Source organism: Pyrus communis, chromosome 17 (genome assembly GCF_963583255.1).
Source record: "Pyrus communis chromosome 17, drPyrComm1.1, whole genome shotgun sequence".
Classification (NCBI taxonomy): domain Eukaryota; kingdom Viridiplantae; phylum Streptophyta; class Magnoliopsida; order Rosales; family Rosaceae; genus Pyrus; species Pyrus communis.
This window is the reverse complement of record NC_084819.1, coordinates 20,624,802-20,638,509: the sequence shown is the minus strand read 5'-3', so window position 1 is coordinate 20,638,509 and position 13,708 is coordinate 20,624,802. Positions and strand designations below refer to the sequence as shown.

At 36.2% G+C, this 13,708-nt stretch overlaps 1 protein-coding gene across 1 annotated transcript; it reads left to right on the top strand.

Annotated features, from left to right (window-relative positions):
- Positions 1-8,736: 8,736 nt before the first annotated feature.
- LOC137722212 (uncharacterized) lies at positions 8,737-11,897 on the top strand. The gene is made up of 6 exons (XM_068461174.1): positions 8,737-9,013; positions 9,114-9,194; positions 9,574-9,722; positions 10,703-10,747; positions 11,024-11,118; positions 11,365-11,897. Exons 1-6 carry the CDS (start codon positions 8,737-8,739, stop codon positions 11,738-11,740), a joined length of 1,023 nt encoding a protein of 340 aa, XP_068317275.1. The 3' UTR covers positions 11,741-11,897.
- The last annotated feature ends 1,811 nt before the right edge of the window (positions 11,898-13,708 follow it).

Below are 13,708 nucleotides of genomic sequence, written 5' to 3'. Positions count from 1 at the left end.
TTACTGATTATCTATGAAATTGACATGGGTATTACACTATTTATTAAACTAATTAATTATTTATGAAAATGATACATATACTACACTATTTATTAAACTGACACAGGTACTATACCATTTATTAAATTGACTGACTATTTTTGAACAGAACCAAAATAACTCATCCTAATAAGTAACAATGAACGCACTTACGACAATGACTTTAATTATTAGACTATTAGTCAATTAGGCAACCAGAAGTTGGATTACCAAATTAGCTAATCCTAACCCACCACCCTCACGACAAGTCATCTTAGTCATGTGTGCTATGCTGATGCTATATATATATATATATATATATAGCATCAAACAAGTAACAACTAACAAGCACGTTCAAGGAAACTTGGATAAATGGCTCACAAGTACTATAACAATGCACTAGTACTACTAGTGTTTGCCAGCATTGTGGCGCAGGAAGGAATGTTAATGGTGGGTGCTGCTCAACGAGATCTTTTATTATGGTCTCGTTTCTTTGAAACTTTGCTTTATATATATAGAAAAACAATCAAACCAGGCTTTTCATAGTACAACATCCAACCCAGGCTTTTCATGTGGATTTTCTTCCTTGGAACAAGTTGCTTCTCAACCCTCATCGATGCATTCTGACTGGAATTGAGACAAGCCATTTCTCATCTTCTTCGTCGCACCATCAACCAGCTTATTGCCAGATGATGGGGCCTCCTCCCTTCCCCTTTTTCGTTTCATATACACTTACTTTTCAAAGTTGCTAGAGGCTTGGCTATATGCAAAACGAAATGCAGCTTCTTTCTCACGCAAACTTTTATAAGAGATTAGCACGATGAAACGCAAATCACCGTCGTATCTAAAATCAAGAAGTCCCAGCATTCTACGTAATGGTCTATCACAAATGTCGGCCACCCATGATGCAAAAACAAACCACTATTCTGTTGAATCAATTCAATACTCCACGCACTGCCGCTAGGGTCGAACAACAAAACTAACCCAGTTATTCTACCTTCCATATTTCTCATGAATCTTTATGGGATTTTCAGTCTTTCGGAGCTCAACTCATCATAATAAAACGCAAAAAATGAGTGCTCCTCAAATTCTGAGCTTCCTCCATTGAAATTAGCTATGCAAGTTTCAAACTCTAAATAGAAAACAGAATCTCAGTGATATTTTCTGAGCAACCAAACAGGTCCTAACATTTTCCCCTCCGATTTAAAATTAACGAAGCAAGAACGAACAAAATTCAAGATGGGATTTGTGATCGTATAAATTATTGGGGTTTTTTTTTTCAAATTTTTTTTAATGAGGAAGTGGCATACTTGTAAAAAAGGAAAGTCTATTTCTAACGGGAGCGGCTGACGGAGTGGGGTTCCGTTAGGGGTGAGAGCTGGAAAAAAATATATTTCGTTTTGGACTTTTAATTCAGCCCATGTGTATTCAAGGTTTATAGGGCCTGATATATAATAGTTTTGTCCTTATCATGAAATATAAAGTCCTTTTGGTTAAATAATAGTATATGGTGATTTTTGGTTAAATTAAACTTAATCCAAGCCCTTTTCATTAAAGCTTCTTTATTAAAATTCTTATAAATCCGGGTATTCAATTATGATTTTAAAGAAGTTTATTGAATTAGAAATTGATTTTAAAGAATTTTAAAAAATTGAGGAATTAGAGGGAATTGGAGAGATTTCGTAATGTATTTTAAGTATCCACAAATCTCAGCTCTCCCCATGAGATTTCGAGGAAATTGAATCAAAATTTTATATGGAATCTCTATAAATCAATTAAACTCTATAAAAATCCATGAATTTATAATTCCGTTAGTTTTTCAAATTCCCGATTAAATGCACCTTAATGTTTTGGAAACTCTTATTTTATCTTTCCAGAGTAATGAGCTTAAGAATTCTGAAAAGAAAAAAATACACCTAGCGATTGAACGTTATGAGTCGCAGGGAGGAAAACTCAAACGATTTAAAAAGGTAATGAAAACCTGCAAATGCATTTGTGTATTGTGTTTCATTTATTATTAAAACCCATTACTAAAAGACAGGTCTTGACACACTTCATCTTAATCGTTCAATATATTTTCTTCAGCAGCTTCGGCTTAGAGGATGAGATGAATAGAGGTTTATATGGTTTGTCCTTGGGACGTTCTGGGCACTTTTCCAACCAGTGGAGACCTTTATCCCTACAATAGTTACAATATGCCACAATAAGACGTCCTTTGGAGGAACCACCAGGATGGGCACAACGGTTGGGGTTTTTGTAGAGTCGACGATCAAAAAGACCACAAACTACACCATAACCATCGCCAACAATCGTGCCCGGTGGGACACTATTCGAGTATGGGCAGGCGGAACTGAAGTGCTCATATTCCTTACGGCAAACTCTACAGTGCCGGAAATTATGCTTTTCTTGTTCTGTTTTTTCCTCGAGTTGGAGTTGAGCCTTTGAGTCTCCAGCGTCCTTTAGTAAACATTTTTGGTTTTCTATTTGTTAGTAGTTCCATTGTTAAATACACGAAGAAGAAGAAGAAGAAAACTTCCAAATCACACGTATAGAGTAAAAACCATAACCTAATTTTTCTTGCAACACAACACGTATACTATAGAGTTACAAACAACATGTATTGAGCCAATTACACAATTATTAAGTAGCAATTGAATTGAAATGAATTGTGACCTAAGGAGAGTAGATGCATGCATATATGTTCATTCGGGAGATATTGATAATTATTTATATTACTCAATTAATCAAATAAAAAGGATTCAAGGTAATCTTCCCAACACAAACCCTAAAACAAAAATCAAAAGCCATACCATTATGTCTCTAGATATGGAGGACTCCCTGTCGGGGTTTCTCCACTGTTGAGATTTGATGATGTGAGGAAAAGTTTGTCCTACATCGGTGAGGGACATGTCTTGCTATGGGCTTATATGGTCTTGGGCTACTTTCCATATGACCAATTGGTTTTATGGTGGAACCCTAATTTCATTATCCACGGATCCGGATCTTACACTATACTTGGATTTGGGTTTGGTTTCAGATTTGTACTTGGATTTGGCTTTGACTTTTGCCTTTGCGTCGTCAGAAGAGAAAAAGAGAGATTGCATGAGTAGGGCTAATGGAATTGCATTCTTTTCCAGACATTCAAGCCGTTTACTAACATTTCCAGAATCAAAACAAGATGGGGTCCACTTAAAATCAGGAATTGGATCCCTAAATCTCCTGAAATCAGATCCCCTAGATGGAGGTGGTATTTGGATTCCATGGAGAAGGTTCTTCCAGGAATCCAACTTTTATACCCAAACCGTATCTTCTACCTCCCCCTTCGTATCTGTGACTCTGTTTGCCCAGTCTGCCGACCCCCTTGCATGTTCACCAACTCAATCACGGTTCTAGATGAGGTACACTTAAAAATCAGGAATTGGATCCTTAAATCTCCCGGAATTGGATCCCCTAGATGGAGGTGGTATTTGGATTCCGGGAAGAAGGCTCTTCCAGGAATCCAACTTTTATACCCAAACTACCCCCGTATCTTTTACCTACCCCTTCGTATCTATGACTTTCATTGCCCAGTATGCCGACTCCCTTGCATGTTCACCAGCTCAATCACGGTTTTGGATGATTTTGTGCCGGGATGGGCTTGGAAGACTGAGTTGGTGGAATGAGTTGTCGTTGGCGAATAACGGATTTGAAACTCCTTCGATGCCGCATCTGCCAATTGAACGACTAACACCTGGAATTGAAGCTACAGTGGTCGTGGATCCATTGCTATGGTGGTTGAGGGGTATATTCCAGTGGCTGTGTGGTTGGAGAGAGATGGAGGGAGATGATAAGTAGATGGAAAAATAAGAGAGGGGAGCTGAAGATAGTTGGGGTGGGGCGGTGGCTATGGAGGCGTAAAGGGGTGGGGCGGTGGCTATGGAGGCGTAAAGGGGTGGAAGATGGAGACAGGGCAAGGAAAGACAGGGGTGGGTGGTGCGCATTGCAGCTTGACCTTCAAGATGAAGGTGTGGGAAAGATGGAGATGTGGGAAATGTGCAGCTGGACCTATTTATATATTTTTATATAGATGAATTTTATTATATAAATTTAACTAAGAAATTTAATTTAATTAATTAGTATGAAAATAATTTATTTATGTAAGGGAAATTTAGTAATCAACCTAGTTTTAATTCCGATTGAAGTGAATTAGTCAACAACTTATATAGACTCAACATCATTTATACTTCGATTCCAGGCAGTTTTAGTAAACAACTTCAACATGAATCTAATTCTGATTCCACCTCAATTCAATTCCTTATCAATCCAATTCCTCTCAATCTGATTACGGATTACTAAGCGTGCCCTTAGCGTTGTGGAGGTGAGACTGGATTTCGGTTTGGTTCTAGTTTTTGCTTCGTTTTTGGCCATGGCTTTCCGCAGAGAAAAGATTGCAGATCAGAGAGTCAGGAGAGGGGACAGAAAATGAGAGATTTTCACAAATTAGGGTTTTAGCGTTATTGTCAATGGTGATGTATAAAAAGGAAGAGGGCCGACTTCAATTTAATAGGAAGTAAATAAATTGCCTTTTTGTTTTCTTTTTTTATTTGTAAAGAAAACTGATTTTACAGCTGAAAGAAGTCAATACATTCGAAACCTTCCTCTCTTTTTTTTGTCGCAATTTTAGGGCTATTTTGAAAATGTGGATGGTTTTCACAATTTTCTCTCAAGCGAAAACCTTAATTCTACAATTTACTCTCTCACACCATCCTAACGCTGAAACCCTAATTCTGCAATCTCTCTACTTCATAATGCTAAAAACCCTACTTCTGCAATCTCTTTCTTTCTGTCTCACGACGCCATGGAAAAATTGAAAGCAAAATCCAATTCTTAAACCAAAAACAAATCCGCAACCAAACCCAAAATTTCAACTACTGCGTGAGGTCAGATCCTTGTATGGCTTTTTATTTTTGTTTTAGGATTAATTTGTGATGGTGAAGATATTATATGGAATTTTGGTTATAGGCTAATCGAATATTATAAATAATTAACATCTTCCAACTGAATATACATGCATCTATATACCATCCGTCAAACTCATTTCAATTCCAATTCTATTTAAATCAGTTGCTACTAAATAATATTTTTTTCCTTTCCTGGAGTGGAGTATTTCAAGCAAAGCAGGTGGCCTGCACGGCAATCGTATTGTTTGTAGAAGAAAGGTTAATTTGCGCAATTGGTTCAGTAAATGTTTTTTCGAACCCTATACATAGTATACATACTGTGTACCAACTCTGATATATATATATATATATATATATATATATATATCTTTAATATTAGAAAGCCAGCAATCAACTTTGGTGTCTCAAGGCTTCACCAAAAAATTCTAGACTAAAATAACCCTCAAACAAAAAAAAACAAAAACCGACACAATATAATACATTAAAAAACTCATGGACATTTTTGTCAGAATACAAAAATATAAAATTTGTTTTATTAACAGAAAAAGAAAAAGAAACAGATAACTCCTCCATTTTAGGAGAGAGAACAACCAACGTGGGGAGAAAAATCTTCAGGATTAGCACGTTTAATTTTCAAACTGCATAGCAGTTTTCATACAGTTTTCAAACTCACACAACCTTTTATCATAACTTCTCTGTTCCATTGGTGTTCTATCGATTTGGCTTGGCTTTACTCCAATAGAACTCTATGTGCAGCATCGCAAAGTATCTTTAATTTTATTTCCTCTCTCCACGAATCAAAGGCTTTCAACGTTTCGTTGATGATGCAATTGAAAGGTACGGAATCATGCAAATTCCCAATATTTATGAAGTTTTAGCTTCAATTTCTCTCAAAAAATTCTTTCGTTTGTTATTGTTTTTTAGCAAGTCGTGAGAGCTGGTTGCATAGGAAGAAGGATCAATGAAATCACAAACGTTATGTTCCAATTAATCCAACCTCTTCTCTTCAGTTTTGCTTTTTTCATTCTGTTGCCTCTCTTTTTAGTGTTTGATCGGGTTCTTTTCAGTTCCAAATGCAAAAATAAAGAAGAAATAAATACAGAAACCATATTTTTCCAAACCTTTTGTTTGTATTTCAAGCTATAACTACTCTGATTTTTCCTTCACAAAGGGCAGAAGGATCAATGAAATTACAGACGTAGTGTTCCAATTAATCCAACCACTTCTTTTCAGTTTTGCTTTTTTCATTGTTTATACATTGTCGCGTTTCTCCTTATGTGGCCCTCGAGGTTCTTATTCCTTTCTTTAAGAGCTATTGACTTCTGTAAACATAATACCTTTTTGTCCTCTAATGTGATTGTTTTTTCAGGAAGAGATTGAAAAGATTAAGAGGTGCCCTGAGCAAGATTCCTGTGACTGTCGAAGCCACAAAAAATGAAGAAGGAACCTATTGATAAGATCTCAAACAGACGTGTCTCTATTTTTACACCTGGTTGGGAGATATCTGTCGGAGTAAAAACTACTGATCTAAGCCAACTGATTCTCAAAGAGTGGAAAAAGAAGAAGCATGAGCAGTATGTATCCTAAATTATATACAAATTTGTTACAAGAAATCTAACATTATATATACCTTCAATATATAGGTGGCGCATGAAAAAGGCTGTGGAAGAATTAAAACCTTCAACAACTCCTCAGATCATACGTATTTGGAATAAAGTCCAACAAATTAGGTACAACACCATTTCTTACCTATTTATTTTTAATGGCATTCTCTATATCATTCTACAAATTAATTATCTCAAATTATAAAATAAAATAAAACAATTTATGGGTGCAGAAAAAAGATTAACAGTGGCCAAACAACTTTTCTAAATACGGTAAGTCTTCTCTTATTTTCATACAAAAGTATACTATAAATTCAAATTGTATTCAATTTTCAAATATAAATAAAATTGCATTTTTTGTCAGTTTTACAAGCATCACACCCGTCTCAAAGTACAAAGGTTGAAGTACAAGATTAAGGTAATATTTCTTATTATTTAATTTTGTAAATATGGTTACAATTTGTTACCTCAAACTTGACAAATATATTTATCTTTCAGTATTCTACAAGTAACTGGAGTAAAAGTATTGCCATAAGAAAATTGTCAAACTTAAAGGTATTTAGGTTAAGTTGCTTACAATCTTTATAGTTGGGATTGTGCATTATAGTTAGACTTCTTATTTTATCATCATTGCTTGCAGATTAACCATGAAAATCTAAAGCATCAAGTGCAAGCAAATGGGTGGCAAGCATGGCTTTGATTTCACACGTAGGCGCTATGTTTACATATGTACATGTTGTCCATATTTTGCTGAAATCAACAGTTTTCAATCAAGATCAACAATCAATCAAGGTTTTCTTCAAGCGATTATGTCACAAAATTTTCAAATTCGAAAGTGTAGCATTATCGAGAGAAATAGGTTTTAGTGTAAAAGAAATCTCTATTTGGTAGGCTCTCTCTAAATCCAGTTCCTTATAGCCTGCAAATGAGTTGTGGAGATAATTTTAGTGAAAATTGGAAAGATTATGTAGTATGCTCGGTAGAGAAGGAAGGAAGAGGACCTTTTTTTCCATCATATCGCCACCTCCATCTTTGTTCTAGACAACGTCCCAGCACCTGTATTATAGGTTTGACGTATAACAAAGTTCAAAACAACCACATATTATGCATGTATTTAGTTCACAAAAGAAATCAATGCTGATATTGTATATCGAAGATATAAAACTGTGTACTTGCCCTCTATCCGATAAAGGCACTCAAAATCAAAAGATGATGGTGAATTGGTGAAGCAGATGCTAAGATTAGCAATTGGATTAGCTTTTGTTCTACAATTGGTGATGCAGATGCTAAGATGGCTTTGGAAAACAAAGCGATTGGAGTCATACCCTTCCAAATCAAGAGAAGCAAGTTGGCAAAATTTATCATACATTAGAGGCATACCTTTCTGAACTATGCAATCAGAGTCGGCATTAAATTGGTTGCATTCCGAACAGATGGGGGGAAGTTGTGTCTAAAATTACCTCTCAATGTTATATGTTTCCTTATTATTGAAGTCATGGTATTATATAGCTGCAGTTGATTAGGTGCTTACGATCTTTTGCAGGAAATAGCTTTATCTAACCATTGGATTTTTTGAATCACGTACTTCGAAAATGTAATATTATTGGCTATGTGACGAAATTATGTGATTGTAAGCATTTATAATGGAGTGTGTGATACTAAGATACCTTGATTGGGAGTTTTCTAGAAGGCTGGTACATATGATATTGGGAGTAAATCAATTAAGTTATTGTCAAGGGGTATCATTACTTTACACAAAGTAAAAAGGAAAAACATGATAACTTTTTAGGACGTGTATGATAAAAAAAGTTCCTATTTGCACAATACATTTAAAGTATATCTTGACAATTACAATGGAAAAAACTAACACAATACACCTTTAGGGGCGCGTAGCGCCCGTGATGCAAAAATGCCTCTCGCACGCACGTTAGTGCGTGCAGAGAGGCTAGTATATATATATATATATATATATATATATATATATATGCGCAACAGTTTATTGAAAATGTCATAGTGCTTGTGCAGACCTATTCCCGATCGACCATCTCCATACTAGGCATGTTACATTCGTAGCAGAGCCCGACGACGAGAGAGAGAGAGAGAGAGAGAGAGAGAGAGAGAGAGAGAGAGAGAGAGAGAGAGAGAGAGAGAGAGAGAGAGAGAGAGAGATGGAGATGGCGAGGAAGAATTGTGGGGTTTTGATACGAGAGACGATGATCGGGATTGGGATTGGCAATCGCTATAACCCCCGAATCCCAATCCCAGGTCGTCTTCTTCATCATCACCGTACGGTCCAAACCCTAGCCCCCCCAAATTCAATGCCAACAACCACCGCAGCAGCAGTATCTGCCATTCCTTCCTCCAAGGCATCCGCCTCCTCCTTGGCCTCGCTCCCAGCCAGGGTCTCCGCCTCCGGTGCACTCCCGACCTCGGCCTTAGGCCCAGGCTCAAGTAAGTAGCCCCTCCCGCTCGCTCTTTCTCTCTCTCTCTCTCTCTCTTCCTGTTTTTATCATCTATCTGCCACTGACTGCGCTGCCGGCTGTTTCTACAGAACTTCTATTTCCGAGTCCCCAAGACATGATCATGTTGACGGAAAAGAAGGAATATAAGAGAGCAATTAAAGAAGTTAAAGGTAAACAACTACAGATTACTACCTAGTATTGCATTGGATTGAACACAACATGTATGATTTGGACTTGTTAGTTAATTACATTAAAATGAGGAAAAACAATCATGAAAAAAATGATCCATAATCTGATCAGAATTGCTTCCCAATTCCCACCCACAAGTGCATATTCAATTCAGTTGGAACTCGGATATTCCTCCCTTGCTGGCTGGCTTTCCAAAAGGACCGCCTTTGCATTTAACATGGACAAAAAACTTTCAAAACCTTTCTTGTTATTCTATGCAGCTTCTTATTTATTTTGTAGGTGGACGTTTGCCAGCAGTTTTCTACTTTACTGCAGCCGCTTGTCCAAATAGTAAGTTGTGATGCAAAACAATTTTATCAGTCAAGTTATTTCTTGTAAACTGCTCCTCTGCAACTTGTATTTGGGTGTACTATTCTTTTGCAGCCGTCACGTACTCAATTCCAATCGTTCGAAAGATCAGGGAGCATTTCCCACATGTAAAACTATATAAGGTTCTGATTACTGTTGAGGTATGGTGTCCTAATCTGCTAACTTGATTGGATCATTTGGGAACTATATTTTCATATTGTAAACTGTTTGTATCCCATCTTAAGATTAAGGTGAAAACAACATGTGGGTTCTAGTTTTTTGAATCTTAAATCTTAATAAATTACTAGACAAGTATTTAACTTTTGTTTTTCACTACCTGGCCATCTGGCAGTTGCTATACTGTTTGAAATTAAAGTATTTTACTTTGGTTTTTTTATAATGATTTCTTTATGAAAGCAATTTTTTTTTCTTTCCCAACAGGATCGTATTATAATGTGAAGCTAGGAATTAGAAATAATGTTAAGAATATTTAAATTCATTTCACAAATTCTATGTAAAATGCTCCTCTGTACCAAAACAAAATTCAAATCTCTTTTGGTTTCATGGATAACTTGGCGAACAAAGGGAACTTCATTTTGGATTGCATGATAACATCAGTAGTGCATAAGTTCAAAAACAAATTAATGAATAACAAGTGAAAATCATTGATTTAATATGACATGGAGGTATACAGTTCACCCACTAGAGTTCATATAAATATTAGACCAAAGATTGTAAAATTCTATGATTTTACCTTTTACTTTCCAAATATATATAAGGAAGAACTGTTGTAAATAGAATTTAGCAGTCCTTGATACTAAGAAGAAATAAGTTTTCTATCATAAATCAAGTTTCTTCTGAGTGTTTTTCTGGGCAGTTTGTGATCGCATCACAAATCACAATGCTTAATGCAACTAGGTGCATCTTTATCTCTTTTGCTTACCCTGTTCTATACATTGCCTTGGTAAAACATACATAAATATTGTCACACCTGATAAAGCAAATTTGCTGGAGTATCAATCTTTTATTTCGATACTCTAATTATCATTTGTCATGCAGTATGGTATATAGAAGGCTTATGGTATTATATCTTGTTATGCCCTTTAAATTATTGTCCTAACATTGTTTATTCTATTTATAGAGCGACTTGCGCCCAATAGCATATGATTTGGCTGTTTGCATTTTTGTAAGTGATTCTGTCCCTTTTGTTATCATTGCATGTTCGTAACATAATTAGTTCATTGATTGCTCATGTATGTAACCTTTGTGTTTTTATTATGATTAAAAAACTTGTGGTGTTTTCTTACCATCTGCTAATTGAAAGTTTAGAATAGCTATACTTGCTATACATATATATTTGTATTGGCTAATTAGGCCGTTAGATTAAGCTGAGTAAATAATTCAGCCTTGCTTTCATCTAAAAATTGCAAATTAATTTGATGACCTGTGCATTTTGCTGCAGCCAACATTCCTTTTCTATCAAAACGGGGTTAAGGTTGATGAGATTGTTGGTGCTTATGCTGATCCCGTGATGGATATGTGTGAAAAACTTTACAGGTAATTCTTTTCTTCATTTTTTTACATTTGTTTGTTTTTGCATATTTGTGAATGCAGTATCTCACTTGGTGCCTTTGGGGTTTTTGATGGTTCAGTTTAAGTTTACATCTATGTGATCACGCGCAGTATCTCACTTGTTTTGGATTTATATCTGTCTCTCCTATATATATATATATATATATAGTTAGTTAGTTAGTTACTAAACCCTATTATTGACCTTCCACATATGTGTACTTTCCAATAAAGATACATCAGGCCAGTTGAAACCCCTCAGCGGACGAGGTCATCCTGGAAGGGGAAAACGGATACTCAACAACTTGTCCTACAAGCTAAGAAAGATGAGAATGACGTAGTAGTTGCAGGAGGGTGGAAAGTGGGAGATGGTTCGATGTTCTTCCAATGGAAAGGTGGTGCGGTAGCTGTTGATAGTAGTGACGTACCTTCAGTTAGTGAAGTGATGAAGGATGTTGAATCTTTATGTACAGCACCAAGGGGTTTCAGTATGTGGTGTTTTGCGAAAGGACTATTTACAGCTAAGCCTGAGAAGAGAGTGGTATTTTCAAACATTAAAGATCCTGGGCTCAAGATTGGTTGGTTTCGTGAAGAAATGGAGGTGGAATAAGTTGGATGCACTTAAATTTATGAATTATATTATATGCTGTTGACATCATATATATGGTTCGGATGGGTGGGTTTATTTAAATTTGGACAAGTAAGTTGTACTAGTAGATGTTTGTGCTACGTTGACTCTTATTTGATTATATAATATTGAGCCTATCTTTGGTTTCCTTCTGGTACTAGCATTGTTATTATCTGCCAGTGCAACAATTTTTTGCCCATTTTATCATATGTTTACCAGCTGTGATTTGTCAGAACTGTTCTCCTAAACCCTAGAGGTTTAGAGAAAATGGGTGTCACCCACCGTTTGGTCTTTAATCTAACGGTAGGTGCTTATTTTTAAGTTGTACTTTATCTTATACCGCCGTTGGATTAAGATCGAACCCACCGTTTGGTCTTTGATCTAACTGTAGGTGCTCGTTTAACTTTTCTGTTGTACTTTTTATCTTTCACCGTTGGATTAAGATTGAACCCACCATTTGATCTTTTATCTAACAATAGTAAGTGACCACTATTTCCATCATTATGGTGGAACATGACTCGGGGAGATAGTAAAATGACTGATACTTAGTATAGTGAAAGCTATGGGTTCAATGTTAAATGCTCCATCATCATAGTGGATCTCAAGAAAACTGCCACATGCTTGATCGATGCATTATATTACTAAGGAATGAAAAATCAGTCAAAACTGTTTGGGGTTCATTCATATAGCAGAAACGGTACAAGAGTAACATAAAACTTTTCCAGAAGCCGATAATATATAGCACTCCAAAGTTGTCGTCTGTCTTGCACTCAGTAGTGCATGCACAAGTGTAACATGACGACTATTATCGAGTGCTATTACGTAAATAAGCAAACAAGTTGAGCGTTACACTCAATCGTGCATGCACGAGTGCAATATGACGACTATTATCGAGTGCTATTACGTAAATAAACAAACAAGTCGAGCGTTACATTTACTTACATAATTATCCAAATTCCAAACCAGGACACTAAGTGGTCTGGACCATAGTGTCAACAACCTCACATAACAAGATTCATAATCCTAATATAAATAAATACATTATTCCTAAGGCATGTTGGCATACAGCCATTCATCAGAAAACATCTCTCCTTCTTCCCCCTCAGCCATCTCACTACACAGCCATTCAAGCTTGGCATCATCATCTTGCAGCTTGGAAAATGTCTCTCTCTTCTCCTGAGATAAAAATAGCCCTTTTGCAAACCACCATAGCCTGTCACCGGGTTCTACCCCAGGTAAAGACTCAACTGCCTCCATCGCTTTAGGATATGACGATGCAACAAAACTAATCGGAAGTACCTCAACAAGTTGTGACGGATCCACTCCACCTTTTATAACTTGTCTTCTCCTTTTCTTCATCCCAGATGGACTAATTTACACACATTAAGCAAGTCATCAGACGATCGAGGATATTCAACATATATGATTCCATTAACAAATACACAAAATCAGCAAACAAAAAGTAACCAAGAGATTGACCACCAAAAAAAGAAAAAAGAAACCAAGAGATTGAAGGATTACTTGTAAACATTTGCGAGAGTCTTTAACAAGCTGTTGATAGAAGGTTTGGCAAGTTCATCAACCTTTTCCCCTTTTAGAAAGAAACGGAACGTTGGCTGCAGAAAAATGCACACATCAGCAAAGGAACACACACACGCACACACAAGGTTTCAAGAACAGACACGTGCGGTATAAAAAATACAAGGATCAAATCATTTACCGTCTTGTAAACTCCCACCCAGCACAATGAGGAACAACCTGCAGTCTATAGATAAAATATAGAACGTCAGGTTCACAAATTTAAAGGCATAATAAAAAGAAGTTATCGTATGATTCTTCTATGTGCAGCTACACGACGGATCATAATTTATATCATTAAGTAATCTTTTACCCATAACAGTTTAGCATGCTTGTTGCTCCTAGGAAAAGAATAAGGACTAGGGATCTAGA

Coding starts and splice junctions, on each gene's coding strand:
- LOC137722212 (XM_068461174.1), top strand. CDS start 8,737: ATGGCGAGGAAGAATTGTGGGGTTTTGATACGAGAGACGATGATCGGG. Junction 9,195..9,573: donor AGCAATTAAAGAAGTTAAAG/GTAAACAACTAC, acceptor CAATTTTATCAG/TCAAGTTATTTCTTGTAAAC. Junction 9,723..10,702: donor AGGTTCTGATTACTGTTGAG/GTATGGTGTCCT, acceptor TTCTATTTATAG/AGCGACTTGCGCCCAATAGC.